The 16,373-nt window shown below is 38.5% G+C and overlaps 1 protein-coding gene across 2 annotated transcripts in view; it reads left to right on the plus strand.

Annotated features, from left to right (window-relative positions):
* The window catches only part of eif6 (eukaryotic translation initiation factor 6), an 82,492-nt gene extending 70,657 nt beyond the window's left edge, over positions 1–11,835 (plus strand). Inside the window, exons 6-8 of one of the 2 annotated variants that reach the window (XM_060919132.1) lie at positions 277–458; positions 8,246–8,389; positions 11,451–11,835. In XM_060919132.1, the coding sequence (XP_060775115.1) occupies positions 277–458; positions 8,246–8,389; positions 11,451–11,460 (336 nt within the window). In that variant the 3' untranslated portion in view covers positions 11,461–11,835. The remainder of the gene's footprint in view (positions 1–276; positions 459–8,245; positions 8,390–11,450) is intronic. The other variant, XM_060919133.1, reaches the window with a different exon arrangement.
* The last annotated feature ends 4,538 nt before the right edge of the window (positions 11,836–16,373 follow it).

A 16,373-nucleotide genomic window follows, 5' to 3' on the forward strand; every position in this document is an offset into this window, starting at 1 on the left:
AGTGAATGTCCTTTTCCTCCTCCTCGAACTTGCATATGAATCTTATTAATATATTGTGGATTTCTGTTGCATTGTTCTCAATGAATAGTTGCATAATTATGATGGACCAATTAATTATGCAGTTATACTGAGAATATTGGCTATAAAACACAAGCATTTAAATAGAAATATTTTTATCTTTCTCAGTTTAGCTGTTTATTTCTTATTTATAATGTACTTATTTTACTTAATGCTACTCATCTTGGGTCACTGTATGTAACTGGGCTCTTGTTTTAGGCCGGTACTGTAAACCGTGGCAGTGAGGTAATTGCTGCTGGCATGGTGGTGAATGACTGGTGTGCCTTTTGTGGTTTGGATACAACGAGCACAGAGCTATCTGTCATTGAGAGTGTATTCAGATTGAGTGAGACTCAACCAAGCACCATAGCCACCAACATGAGGGACTCGCTTATTGACAGGTACAGTAGTTTAGTGATTTGCATAACCTTACGTTTGTATTTCTTTATCAAAAAATATCACTACTTTGTCACTGATTGAAAGTAGGGATGGGTGGTATGGCTTAAAATTTGTATTGTATAATTTGAAGCATGGATGATGATATAATGGTGTATATATCACAGTATATTTGTTTTTCTTAAAATTTCAATATAAATGCTTGGGAAGGGGTAAAGCACTGGTATGGCAACTGCATGGCATCTGTTACTGTACTCTTAACTAGTGCATATTTCACATAGTACAGAGGTATTTTAAAAACATTTATTGTGCAAAACTGCAATAATAAATAGAAAAAACCCAATGTTTTCTCATGTAACTTCCATCTCTAAAAGACTTTCATGAAATACAATAAAATCAAGCTGCAAAAAATGAAAAACTGACTTCAAGTACAGCAGGATAAGAGGTGTATCAGCTGTTTGGGGGGAAGCCATGTCTTTACATAATTGTGCATTTGTGTCTGTTCGCTGCTGGGATTTTTTTTTTTTTTGGTAAAGGCAGCCTTTGGAAAATGCCTGATAAAGAGAGGTTTGATTTGCAGAGCCAGCTTTTTTTTTTTCTTCCCACTGCTGCTCGATGGGTCACTTGACACTTCCGGAGGATGCATTCTTTTTGCTTTCCTCATATTTCAGAATGTGTTTTGATTTGAGGTGCTATTAAGGATACTTTGTATTACCACTCCATGCAGGGCTCTCAAGTTTTCCAGATGATTGGCTAGAGCAGGCTGATGACAGAGCCTGTGACTAATCTTCTTTCTGGCAGACTAGGCACGGGTTGGTGCTAGGGCTGTGCGATATATCGAATATACTCAATATATCGCGAAAACTCTGTGTGCGGTACATAAAATTATTATATCGTAACTATCGAGTATTTTATGGTCATCTTCCGACTTGTTTGTTTAAAACCTTTTCCGGTGGTTTTCTGTCTGTCCCTCAGGCAGTAACGTGAGAGGCTGCCTAAGGGTAAAGAAAACAATAACGTTACGCACTCGCCAACCAATCCCGGGCGACATCTCGGTGCTGAAAGGAACTTCCGGGAAGATTTTCTAGTTTCGGTTGTGTTGCCAGATTGGGCGGTTTTAAGTGCATTTTGGCGGGTTTTGAACATATTTTGAGCTGGAAAACGTTAGCAGTATCTGGCAACACTGCCGGCGGGAAGATTTCCTGGTTCCAGTTTACAGCGCTGACTCAGTTCGTGCAGTCGCTGGTGTTGCATAGGCTACCGTGTAAGCTCTGTCAATTTCAACGACAAATTACTTCCTAAAAGAACTAGTAAGGGGTCAGTCAACTGGCATCTTTTGGATATCGCGAGGAGGACGTGGAACAGCAAATGCCAGTTTGTAAAGTGTGAAAAAAAAAAAAAACTGTCATCACGAAAGGCAGCAGCACGACAAATATGTTCCATCACCTGAAACTCACCCGGTACAGTATGAAGAGTCTCTTAAACTCTGAGCTACTTGCCCACGAGCTAAAACTCCCCCACAAGCTAAACAAATGACCATAGCGGCCTTGTTCTCCAAAGCCCCCCCATATGAGAAAACGAGTCAGAGATGGAGGGCTATAACGGATGCAATCACTAACATCATTGCCGAAGACATGATCCCAGTTAGTACAGTGGAAAAAACAGGCTTCCAAAAATTACTAAACACACTCGATCCCAAACATGAGTTGCCTGGTCGCAGACATTTTACAGAGAAGGCAATAGCGGAATTATACACATCTGAGAGGCAGAGCCAGAAAACATTCAGTTCAAAAGTGTGCAAAGAGAAAAATGATGTTTTGCAGATCTCTCTCTTCTCTCCCTCAATCTCTCTCTCTATTGTGAATGTTCCAGTAGTTCTCAGTAGTCAGGTTAATAGCTTGGAGATCTATTTTTTAAAATAATTTAATGAATGAGCACTTTTCTTATTTAGGCTAAATGTCTTTCTCAGTGTTGAGCTTGCACTTTATTGGTTTGAGCTCTGAGCAGCTCTGTATTGTATTGCCCCTTTGTTGCAATTTTCAAGATTGTTTTTGCCACATCTTTGTTGAATAAAAATAGTCTTATTTCAACTCAATTGTGATTAATCACCAACATGAAAATGTAAAATGTGTTGTTGAAAACCACCTGTAAAGTTAACCAAGAATGTTATTTAATCTGCAGGGATTGTAGTGAAAACAGTAAAGAGTAAAAGTTAGATTTCATGGGGTCCTTTAGAGGAGATTTAAATATATCGAGATATATATCGTATATCGTGAAATGGAGAAAATGTATCGGGATATTCATTTTTTCCCATATCGCACAGCCCTAGTTGGTGCATTGCTGCCTTCCACTGGTATTATGTCATTAGCTGGGTTTACATTGCAGTGTTGCACGAAATAGAAGCTGTGTCTATGTACAGTGTTTTGCAAAAGTATTCATCTCCCTTGGTGTTTGTCCTGTTTTGTCGTATTACAAGTTGGAATTAAAATGGATTTTTGGGGGGTTAGCACAATTTGATTTATAGAACATGCCTACCACTTTAAAGGTGCAAATTGTTTGATTGTGACACAAACAATAATTAAGATAAAAAAAAATAAAAAATCTGGAGTGTGCAGAGGTATTCACCCCCTTTCATATGAAACCCCTAAATAAGAGCTGGTCCAACCGATTAACTTCATAAGTCACATAATTAGTTACGGTCCACCTGTATGCAGTAGAAATGTCACATGATCTGTCGCATGATGTCTGTATAAATCAACCTGTTCTGGAAGGACCCTGACTCTGCTACACTATTAAGCAAGCAACATGAAAACTAAGGAGCCTCCAAACATGTCAGAGACAAAGTTGTGAAGAAGTATGGATCAGAAGTTGGGTGATTTAAAAAAAAAAAAAAATCCCAAACTTTGAATATCCCAGGGAGCACCATTAAATCCATTATAGCAAAATGGAAAGAATATGTCACCACTACAAACCTGATCAGAGAAGGCCATCCACCAAAACTCTCAGACCAGTAAAGGAGGGCATTAATCAGAGATGCAACAAAGACACCAAAGATAACACTGAAGGAGCTGCAGAGATCCACAGCGGAGATGGAAGTATCTGTCCATAAGACTACTTTAAGCTGTACACTCCACAGAGTGGGGCTTTATGGAAGAGTGGCCAAAAAAAGTAGTTGCTTAAGAAAACATGTCTGGAGTTTGCCCAACAGCATGTGGCAGACTCCCCAAACACATGGAAGAAGATTCTCTGGTCAAATGAGACTAAAATCGATCTTTTTGGCCATCATGGGAAATGCCATGTGTGGCGCAAACCCAACACCCTCAGAACACCATTCTTAAAGTGAAGCATGGTGGTGGCAGCATCATGCAGTGGGGATATTTTTCATCTGCAGGGACAAGAAAGCTGATCAAAACTTGTTTGAGTCAGCTGGAGGTTTGAGACTGGGATGAAGGTTCACGTTCCAGCAGGACAATGATACAAACATACTGCTAAAGCTACACTGGAGTGGTTTAAAGGGAAACATTTAAATGTCTTGGAATGGCTTAATCAAAGTTCAGACCTCAATCCCATTGAGAATCTGTGGCATAACTTGAAGATTGCTGTACACCTAAGCAACCCATCTAACTTGAAGGAGTTGGAGCAGTTTTGCCTTGAGAAATGGGCAAACATCCCAGTAGCTAAATGTGCTAAGCTAATAGAGACATACCCCAAGAGACTTGCAGCTGTAATTGCAGCAGAAGGTGGCTCTACAAAGTATTGACTTTGGGGGGGTGAATACCTATGCACACTCCAGAATTTATTATTATTATTTTTTTAATCTTAATTATTGTTTGTGTCACAAAAACCAACAGTTTTCACTGTTAAAGTGGTAGGCATGTGTAAATCAAATAGAGCTAACCCCCCAAAAAGTCATTTCAATCCCAGCTTATAATGCGAAAAAACTGATGAATACTTTTGCGTATGTGTGTGTATGTATGTATGTATGTATGTATGTATGTATGTATGTATATATATATATATATATATATATATATATATAAAAATATATATATATATATATATATATATATATATATATAAAAATATATATATAAAATAATGAGAACATGGTTTGACTAAATGAGTCAATGAATATATAACAATGTAGGTCAGTAAATAAATAGGTTTTTAATTTCAAAATGACATTTTTCAAATGACTTTCATAATTCCACATTTCTTCATTGTGGGGAACTTTTTATTTTTGAATGCCACGTTTAGTTCCCAGGCGCTCCCCCCAATCTGTTATATTCAAATGAACGGGGTATGATTTATCTCTCAGATTCTGACCTAAACAATAGCACAAGAACAGTATGGAATCAATATACAGCAGCACTGAGAAGACCATGAAAATTTCTGGCAGATGGAAAGACAGTAAGCTGCATGTTCATTGTTCATCTGTGTGCAGTGTCTGACTTTCTAAGAAAAGCTTCTCAGGATTATTGAGAGACACTGCCAACTACATTGATGGACTGCAGTTAAGCCAGCTGCTGTTTTTGAAACCATGGTTAATCCAACCACACACAAAAAATTTAGGGGTGCGACTTTGAGATGCTTAGTTAATAATGACAGAGCCAGTGACATTGAAAAGCAGTTGTTTAAAATACGACAGTAAAATTAATTTCTATTTTGAGCACAAAGTAGGTCACTGTGAACTAATTTGAGTTCGAAATGTCTATTTTATTTCAGCAGTAAATTGAAGTAGATATTAATATTTGGTGTTAGACTTCCTCTGAAATGAACCTTCCATACAACCCCATTTCCAAAAAAGTTGGTATGCTGGGTAAAATATAAAAAGAAACAGAATGCAGTGGTTTGGAAATCATGGAAACCCTGTGCTTGCTTGAAAATGGTACGAAGACATATCACATATTGAAACTGAGATGTTGTGTTTTTGAAAAAAATCAAGGATTTGAAAAAGATCAAGGCTGAAGGGGAGAGGGACCATCCGGCTTATCAGTGCAAATTTTAAAACTTCATATCTGTGATGGTATGGAGGTGTATTAGTGCACATGGCATGGGTAGATAATTGCACATCTGGAAAGGCACCATTCTAGTGTGGACAATGTAATCAAAGATTGCATTAAATGTAGGAATTGTGCATTTTTATGCACAAAAATGCCAAAAAAAAAAGCATGTTCAGAATTTTAATGCATTCTGGGACACAGAGCTCCGACTTGAAGAATTTTTCCCGATTTACCTTGGCACATCTACGAGATTATGTTGTTTAACAAACAAAGCAAAAGTTAACAGAATGAAAAGGTCACCACGTTGTGGTCGCTTTCACATGTCATCGCAACTATGGATTTGTTTATGCAGCCACATTGCCTGGTGAGATTTGTGTTTGACAATGAGTACGCAAGTGATTTGTAAGCGAAATTCAGTTAAACATCTACAAATAAATTTGTCGAAGTTGCATCTAAAAGAACAATGCCAGAGACCTGTAGTGCTTTTACAACCCCGATTCCAAAAAAGTTGGGACAAAGTACAAATTGTAAATAAAAATGGAATGCAATAATTTACAAATCTCAAAAACTGATATTGTATTCACAATAGAACATAGACAACATATCAGATGTCAAAAGTGAGACATTTTGAAATTTCATGCCAAATATTGGCTCATTTGAAATTTCATGACAGTAACACATCTCAAAAAAGTTGGGACGGGGCAATAATGCCGCTTTTCCACTACAAACGCGGCTGAGTTGGGCTGAGCCGTGCCGTGCTGAGTTGGGCTGAGTCGAGCTGAGTGGGGCTGTTGGAGTTGCATTTCGACTATAACCGCGCTGAACCGTGCTGGCTGGAAGTGGGTGGACACATTGGGTGGAGTTAGCGAAAGTGGGTGGACGTCAGGTGATGTCGTTAAGCAGCGCAAACAGTGACATCAGTGATCTTTTAAGCGGTAGTCTCACGACCCGGATAGTAAACAATAAATATGGAGGACATGGAGTCGTTAGTGTTGCTGGTCTTGGTGCTGTGGCTTGTTGTCACCAACAACGCGAACAGATACTGGCAAGAGCGTATAGATGAGGCGAGGCGCATAAGGCTTCAGAAATTCTCGTAATTCGTAATTCTTCTCCTTCCGGGTTTACGGTGTTTACAGATCCCAGCGTGCTCGCGGGGCGTGTGTGGGCATGTGAGGACACTCCTCCTCACCAATCAGTGCACAGGGGAGTGTCTGCTCACGCCCCCAGCCTCACTCGGCACGGTTTGGCTCGCTTCAGCCCCACTCCAAAACGGTGCGAGTTTTAGGGGCTAAGCAGGGCTGAAGCGAGCTGAGTCGTGCTGTTTTTTGGTAGTCGAAACGCGAGCCGTGTCGGGCTGAAGTGAGCTGAAGTGAGCTGAAAAAGGGTAGTGGAAAAGGGCCATATGAGGCTGGAAAAGTTAAAGGTACAAAAAAGGAACAGCTGGAGGACCAAACTGCAACTCATTAGGTCAATTGGCAATAGGTCATTAACATGACTGGGTATAAAAAGAGCATCTTGGAGTGGCAGTGGCTCTCAAGTAAAGATGGGAAGAGGATCACCAATCCCCATAATTCTGCGCCGACAAATAGTGGAGCAATATCAGAAAGGAGTTCGACAGTGTAAAATTGCAAAGAGTTTGAACATGTCATCATCTACAGTGCATAATATCATCAAAAGATTCAGAGAATCTGGAAGAATCTCTGTGCGTAAGGGTCAAGGCCGGAAAACCATACTGGGTGCCCGTGATCTTCGGGCCCTTAGACGGCACTGCATCACATACAGGCATGCTTCTGTATTGGAAATCACAAAATGGGCTCAGGAATATTTCCAGAGAACATTATCTGTGAACATAATTCACTGTGCCATCCGCCGTTGCCAGCTAAAACTCTATAGTTCAAAGAAGAAGCCGTATCTAAACATGATCCAGAAGCACAGATGTCTTCTCTGGGCCAAGGCTCATTTAAAATGGACTGTGGCAAAGTGGAAAACTGTTCTGTGGTCAGACGAATCAAAATTTGAAGTTCTTTATGGAAATCAGGGACGCCGTGTCATTCGGACTAAAGAGGAGAAGGACGACCCAAGTTGTTATCAGCGCTCAGTTCAGAAGCCTGTATCTCTGATGGTATGGGGTTGCATTAGTGCGTGTGGCATGGGCAGCTTACACATCTGGAAAGACACCATCAATGCTGAAAGGTATATCCAGGTTGTAGAGCAACATATGCTCCCATCCAGACGACGTCTCTTTCAGGGAAGACCTTGCATTTTCCAACATGACAATGCCAAACCACACACTGCATCAATTACAGCATCATGGCTGCATAGAAGAAGGGTCCGGGTACTGAACTGGCCAGCCTGCAGTCCAGATCTTTCACCCATAGAAAACATTTGGCGCATCATAAAATGGAAGATACGACAAAAAAGACCTAAGACAGTTGAGCAACTAGAATCCTACATTAGACAAGAATGGGTTAACATTCCTATCCCTAAACTTGAGCAACTTGTCTCCTCAGTCCCCAGACGTTTACAGACTGTTGTAAAGAGAAAAGGGGATGTCTCACAGTGGTAAACATGGCCTTGTCCCAACTTTTTTGATGTGTGTTGTTGTCATGAAATTTAAAATCACCTAATTTTTCTCTTTAAATGATACATTTTTTCAGTTTAAACTTTTGATATGTCATCTATCTTCTATTCTGAATAAAATATGGAATTTTGAAACTTCCACATCATTGCATTCCGTTTTTATTTACAATTTGTACTTTGTCCCAACTTTTTTGGAATCGGGGTTGTAGATGTGATAACAGATGTGGAGATAAACCTGGTTTAACTTTTCACTGCTTCCTGGCGAACCCAGAAAGACAAGAAAAATGGGGAACTGCAGTTAAATGGGATGTCAACAAAGTATTCCCGTGCGTGTGGAGAACGTTTTATATCAGGTTAGTGTGAAAGCTCTGTGCAACGTTAAAATGTATATCAAGATGTGGGCTTTGGACGCAATCTATTTTCTTAGACCTAATGCTTGGCTAGACTAGCAGCATGTTTGTTATGTACTGATGATGTAGATGAGGCTAAACACCATAAAATATGCTAGATCTAGGCCCTGGCTTGTTTATTACTATTAGTAGTCCATGTTTGAGCTTACCTTTGTCATCATAATAAAATATATATATATATATATATATATATATATATATATATATATATATATATTTTTTTTTTTTAAATTGGGAATTTCCCATAACGTTCCAGCATGCACAAAACCTGCCTCAAATATTGTTAGGCATCTGTACTTCTGTAAACATTTAGCATCTCTGGTGTATTTAGAAATCCTAATTACTAAATAGATCAGGATGTCAGTGTCCCAAAACCAGTAGCTGGTTTGCCGTACACTTTTCAAGTGGAATAAATACATTTGTGGTTAAATTAAGAAGAAAAAGCCTTTTTTAAATTTTTGTCACATGTAAACTTAAGCACAGCAAAATTCCTCCTCTGCATTTAAACCATCTGAAGCAGTGAACATGTGCATGCGCGCGCGCACAGAGTGAGGGCAAGCAATGTGCAGAATAAATAATAAATATATTTGTGAGTAAATTATATGGATCTGTGATGCCTGCATGTTTCAGCTTTTCAATGTAATGCGATCTGCTGGTATAATCTAAATTTTTAATCATTTCAGAGAAATTGTACTGACTGCAGTCGTCTAGATTTTCATTTTTGACTGTCCCAGCTGTTTCTTTGTTTGACCAGCAATATGGCGAATGCTGCGTGATAAACAAAAATCTGACGTCAGTGAAAGTCCTCTGTATTCTATTCCAGGTTAACCACTCACAAAGAATGACCAAAAAACCTTTCACTCCATGGATTGTTGATGGAAAAGAATGGCAAGACTTTTGTTGCCACATACTGCGACTGTATGGCTCATATACATATTTTTTTTTCTCTCTGACTGTTACAGAACACATACTTTTTAAAGTAAAAAATATTTGGGATCCACAAAAGATGTTAGGGACCCCAATTTGGCCAGTCATGCGGGTCCCTGGACCCAGAATGAAAAATCCTAGCGCCATCCCTGATAATGGTGCAACATATTTTGCCATCCAGATTATGCCTTTTTCAGGGAAGGCCTTGCTTATTTCAGAAAGACAATGCCAAACTGCATCTGGCAGATGTTACAGCTGCATGGCTCTGTAGTACAAGACTCCGGGTGCTAAACTGGCTTGCCTGCAGTCCAGATCAATCACCCACTGAAAACGTTTGGCGCGTTATGAAATGGAAATACAACAAAGGAGACCTCGGACTGTTGAGCATCTGAAATCTTGTATCAGGCAAGAACAGAACAACATTTCACTTTAAAAGCTACAGCAGTTGAGCTCCTCAGTTTCCAAACATTTACAGTGTTTGTTAAAAGTAGAGGTGATGCAACACAATGTTAAACATGGCCTTGTCCCAACTTTTTTGTGACATGTTGCTTTCATCAAATTCAAAAGAGGCATCTATTTTTCAAACAGTAATGAAATTGTATCAGTTTCAACATTTGATATGTTGTCATTATACTATTTTCAATGAAATATAGACTTTTCATGATTTGGAAACATGGTTGTACTTTTTAAAAATTTGTGGTTAGAATTAAATAATATCCATCCACACATTATCTGTACCATTTATCCATCAGCATTACAGGGGAACCTGGAGCTAATCCCAGCTGACTTCAGACAAGAAAATGCCCAGTGAAAAAATAATAATGATGATAATAATAATGGTAGTTTCTTAAAATATAACCAGATATTTTTGGTAGCAAGCTTCTGGCAGAATTATGGTTGTGTTTGACTGCTCTTCTTTGTCCATGTGGTCAGGTTCCAAATCAACACAGGATCAAACCTAGTGGTGCTGAAAGTTCCAAAATGACTTAACTTGCCAAGGCCTCTTAAATTCCTCTTAGTGATCATGATCGACTACAGCTAGTAGCTACTCTGTCCCAACATAAAAAGGGTTTGTTTGACAGCATTCCTTGGATTGACCAACGCATGGTACAGTGGGGAAAGTCCATGGAGCTCAATGCAGAACTGAGAAAGAGGATCAAAGATGTACACAAGTCAGGAATGTTTGAGCCATTTCTAAACAACTCTAGATTCCAAGATCATCAGTTCAAACAATAGCAAATAAGTGCAAATTATTGGAAAGTGTAGCCGCTTTGCCAAGCCACTAGAAGACAACCCAAACTGTCACCCTCAGCTGAGAAGCAATTGCTTTAGGAACAATGCAGGGACCACCAAGGCACAGGCTTGCCATAAACTGGAAGCTGCTGGAACACTGTCTACAGTCAAGTAATTTTACATTGCCATGGACTGAGCGGCTGCTGTCCAAGGTAGAAGCCCCTGCTCCAAAATTGACACCTATTAAGCTTGACTAAAGTTTGCAGCTGAACACAGAAAACGAAGAGTGGTTAAATATCCAACCACAATTCTACCAGAAGCTTGTTGATGGCTACCAAAAGTGTCTGTCAAAGTTGAAACTTGCTAAGGGACATTTAATCAAATACTAGGTGTACTGTGTTTTCAGAAAAAACAAAATAAATTAAAAACTTGTGCACCAAATTCTTTTGCTTTTTTTCTACAAATGATGTACAATCATTATGTCACAGGAAAAGAACAGTTCAAAGAAACAAGTGAAAGTTCAATATTGCCATGACATTCATGCCTATGATGAGTGTATGGTAAACTTCTGACCATGATTGTATTTCATGGGCATATTTGTTTGTTTATTTGGTATTGACTTAAATGGCATTCCATAATACTGTTGAACATGGTATAGGCAAAATCCCAAATTCATATAAGTGTACTTTCTATACCATTGATACCATCCATCCCGAATGAAAAGGTAAGAACACCTAACAGCATGAATTCAGGCATTTGGGACAGACCGTACAGCTGTCTATGGGAAAAGCAATGTTTTTGAAGATGCGTGTCCTGTCTTAATGGGAATGTTTTTGTTTTCCAGCCTCACATAAATTCTGCATGGTTGAATACCAGACCAGGATGTGGATATCACCTTCAAGTCCAACGTTAACGTCTCTTTCTGGACACATCTCCTGTATCTTTATCATTTTGTATTCTGTAAACTGATGTAAATCAAAGTTTAAGTTAGTAAAATTATCATGGCTAAATCCAGTTTTCAATATTTCAGTTTCATTGGTAAACCTGCAGAACAAAATGCAAGGAGAAAGGCTTACCATGTAAAATGTTCATTGAGTGAAGTTTTAAATCACTTTTCATTGTCAGTATAGTGTATTATCATTAATACTTTGGTCAACACTCATGCTGGCATTTGGAAAATTTCTGCTTAACCTCATGTCATTGCGAACCAATAAAATTTGGATAAATTAGTGTGTTTCACTGTTCAAAAGGTAATATAATGACCATTTAAAACCCTTTGGTGACTGACCCCTTGAAAATGGTTCCTCCAGGAACGATGACTTTTCAGTTGTCAAGACAACGGAAAAACTAAAATACAAAAACAGAAAGATACGTCACAATGCTCTTGTGCACAAAACAAAATGCTCTTGTATTTTAGTTTTTCCGTTGTCTTGACAACTGAAACGTCATCGTTCCTGGAGGAACCATTTTCAAGGGGTCAGTCACCAAAGGGTTAATTAATTGTCATGATCAGCTAAAGCTGGCTGATGCGACAATATAATATTGATGTAATTTTACACTAATATTGATATTTATTATTACATAAACCATCACTATCATTGTCAACATTTTATCGCTGACCAACTCAAATGTTGATTCACTCGGTGATCATGCTTTAATAAATAGAGAAAGATATTACACGGTTGCATGAAGATATGAACTTCCTCTTTAATGGTGAATATATTCATGAGTGAGTGAGGCGAATGAGTGAAAATATTTTCAACACAAGAAGATAAACTTTATTTTTATACCACCATGTAATGTTCTTTGTTATATGGACAAATCCACACATTAAAAAAGCAAGTTAATCAAAAGAATTCTAATTTTGAACTGGTTTGCCATTTTTACAAGCGTCTAGTCAGCGGGAAAACACTGGGAGTGATGTCGTTGAAGTGAAATATCGGAAAATGTCACTCAGATCCGCAATGTGTTTTGTGTGAAAAATGCGAGTTTTGCAACATGAGAAGATAAACTTCATATCTTCAGGCCAACGTGTGATGTTCTTTTTAGTATATACTAGTGCATCTTAAAAAATTATGATTGTGAAAAAGTTCAATATTTTCCATCAGTTATTTAAGAAAGTGAAAATGTTATATATTATAGACTCATTACACATAAACTAAAATGTTTCAAGCATTTTTCTATTTTAATTGTAATCAGTATGGCATACAGTACAAAAACATTAAAAAAAAATCTCAAAATATTAGAATATTTCATTTTGAGTTTGAGTAAAACAGTATGAACACAGTGTATCCCTTGGTCTAGTTCAGTACACACAACCACAATCATGGGGAAGACTGCTGACTTGACTGTTGTCCAGAAGATGATCACTGACGCCCTCCACAAGGAGGGTAAGCCACAAAAGGTAATTGCTGAAAAGGGTGGCTGGAAAAGGTGCACAAGCAACAGGGATGGACGCAGTCTTGAGAGGATTGTCAAGAAAAGTTGATTCAAGAACTTGTGAGAGCTTCACAAGGAGTGGACTGAGGCTGATGTCAGTGTATCAAGACCCATCATGAACAGACATCTTCAAGAAAGGGGATACAACTTTCACATTCCTTATATCAAGCTACTCCTGAGCCAGAGACAATGTCAAAAGTGTCTTATCTGGGCTAAGGAGAGCAAGAAATGGACTGTTGCTCAGTGGTCCAAAGTCCTCTTTTCAGATGAAAGTACATTTTGCATTTAATTTGGAAATCACGGTTCTAGAGTCTGGAGGAAGAGTGGAGAGGCACAGAATCCAAGGTGTTTGAACCCCAGTGTGAAGTTTCCACAGTCTGTGATGATTTGGGGTGCCATGTCATCTGCTGGTGTTGGTCCACTGTATTTTATCAAGTCCAAAGTCAACACAGCCATCTACCAGGAGATTTTAGAGCACTTCATGCTTCCATCTGCTGACGAGCTTTTTGGAGATGCTGATTTCCTTTTCCAGCAAGACTTGGCACCTACCCACAGTGCCAAAACTACCACCAAATGGTTTGCTGACCATGATATTACTGTGTTTGATTGGCCAGCCAACTTGTTTGACCTGAACCCCATAGAGAATCTATGGGGTATTGTCAAGAGGAAGATGAGAAACACCCAACCCAAAAATACAGATACGCTGAAGGCCACTATCAAAGCAACCTGGGCTTCAATAACACCTCAGCAGTGCCACAGACTGATCACCTCCGTGCCACACCGTGTTGATACAGTAATTCATGGTAAAGGAGCCCCAACCAAGTATTGAGTGTATAAATGAATATACTTTTCAGAAGTTGGACATTTCTGTATTGTAAATCCTTTTTTTGATTGATCTTAGGGAATATTCTAATAATTTGAGATACTGGATTTCTGATTTTCATGAGCTATAAGCCATAATCATCAAAATTAAAACAAAAAAGGCTTTAAATATTTTACTTTATATGTAATGAATATAGAATATATGAAGGTTTACCTTTTTGAATTAAATTATAAAAAAAGAAACTTTTTCATGGTATTCTAATTTTTTGAGATGCACTAGTAGACACATTCACAAACTAGAAGTACCCACATTTATCAAAACAATTCATTGATTTCCTCACAAGTGACATATAGAGATTTCTCACGGTTTTGAATCTCTATGTCCCAGATGTAGTTCCTATGAAAAATACGAATTGCATATTTCCCAGTAAAACGCTCATGTCTGTGTGTGTATATATATATATATATATATATATATATATATATATATATATATAATCTCAGCCAGCTTTGGGGGGAAAAATTGACACCACTTAAATTTTTTTTCTCTATGTATGGCAGCCATTTCATTCATTCATGTTAGAACTCCAACACAAGCACAGCTCCTTTTACTTAATGAGGTGCTGATTATGTGATCACCTGAATCAAATCTTATTTAATGAGGACAAATACAAAAAACACTGCTGTGGTCATCACTATCCTGTTGCAATAGGACCAGTTTTGATGGCAGAAACAATGCTAGTAGTACCTTCAATTTAATTGTAATACAAAAATATCTATTCATTATGCCAAAAGAGTTAAAAAGAAACGTGAGTGAGAAAAAGAAGGGTTCAGTTCTGGCTTTACTAGCAGAGGGATACAGTGAGCATCAGGTTGCTTCCATCCTCAAAATTTAAAAGATGGAAGTTCATGAAAACAAGGTTAAGCAGCAGCAGACATTGGGGACAACAAAGTTACAGACTGGCAGAGGGTGAAAACGACATTGCACCTACCGGGATGGTGGTCAACTCCTTTGAATGTCACTCAACAACCGTAGGATGACATCAAGTGACCTACAAATGGCAGCTGGGGTTAAGTACATGGCAAGAACAATTTGAAACTGGCTCCTCTGGGTGGGGTTGGTCATGCAAAGCTAGAAAAAAAGCCCTTCATCAGTGAGAAGCAAAGAAGAGCCAGGATGAGGTTTGCTAAAGACTATAAAGATTGGACTGTAGAGGACTGGAGTAAGGTCATCATCTCTGATTAGTCCAATTTTCAGCTTTTCCCCATCACCTAGTCGTTGAACGAATGGTTAGACAGAGACCTGAATAGACCTACAAGCCACAGTGTATCGCACCCATTGTGAAATTCGATGGAGGATCAGTGATCTAGGGGTGCTTCAGCAAGACTGGAACAGGGCAGATTTTTGTTTGTGAAGGACACATGAAACAAGCCATGTACGAGGTCATCCTGAAAGAAAACTTGCTTCCTTCTGCACTGAAAATGTTCTTTAATTCTGAGGATTGGATTTTCCAGCAGGACAAAAGCTCCATGCCACACAGCCAGGTCAATCAAGGTGTGGATAGAGGACCACAAGATCAAGACCCTGTCATAGCCAGCCCAATCTCCAGACCTGAGCCCGACTGAAAACCTCTGGAATATGATTCCACCAAATATTGATTTCTGAACTCATCCTAAGTTCAAACGTTAGTATCGTGGTGTTTAAAATTGAATGATCTTGATTTCTAAGTATTATTCAAGGTCTGAAAACACCCATTATCTTTATTTTGACCAGTTATCATTTTCTGCAATTAAATGCTCAAAGTGACAGTATTTTTATGTGGAATTTGGGAGATAAGGCTGTAGTGTACAGAATAAAAGAAAAAATGTTCATGTCCCTCAAACACATACCTGTAAATAGTAAAGCCAGAGAAACTAATAATTTTGCAGTGGTCTGTTAATTTTTTCCAGAGGGTGTGTGTACATAGATGAATAAAACGTGTGTCTGTCTAGAATTGTTTTTATGCTTTGGTCACTGGGTTCTATTTGTACTTAATTTTCTCCTTTAAGGTTGATTTATACTTCTGTGTAGAATCTGCAATGTCATGTACGCATTCACGTGAAACTTTCACACATGCAACCAAACTACTGAATGCACACACATGAAAGGCTCATATAGCAGTCCTCCCAGGATTTCGCGGGCCTTTTTTGTGATTGTTGCGGGCTAAAATGTCTGTTGCGGGGGTTTTTCCAAAAAAATTGAGATGAAAGTTGCAGGGTTTTTTAGGTTTTTGTTGCGATTACATTGCGGGAGGAAGTGAAAGTTGCGAGAAATTGTTGCGATTTTCTCTTTTTGTGACTAAAATTGAGTGATATGTTAAATATTAAGTTATTACTGAAAAACCATTGATTAAAAAAACAAAGACACTGAGAAATGGTCCTATAAACAACTTTACCAATATAAAAGATTAGCAGGACTACAAAAATGCAGAAAAATAGGCTTTGCTTATCCAAATGCACCTCATCT

Source organism: Neoarius graeffei, chromosome 4 (genome assembly GCF_027579695.1).
Source record: "Neoarius graeffei isolate fNeoGra1 chromosome 4, fNeoGra1.pri, whole genome shotgun sequence".
Classification (NCBI taxonomy): Eukaryota; Metazoa; Chordata; class Actinopteri; order Siluriformes; family Ariidae; genus Neoarius; species Neoarius graeffei.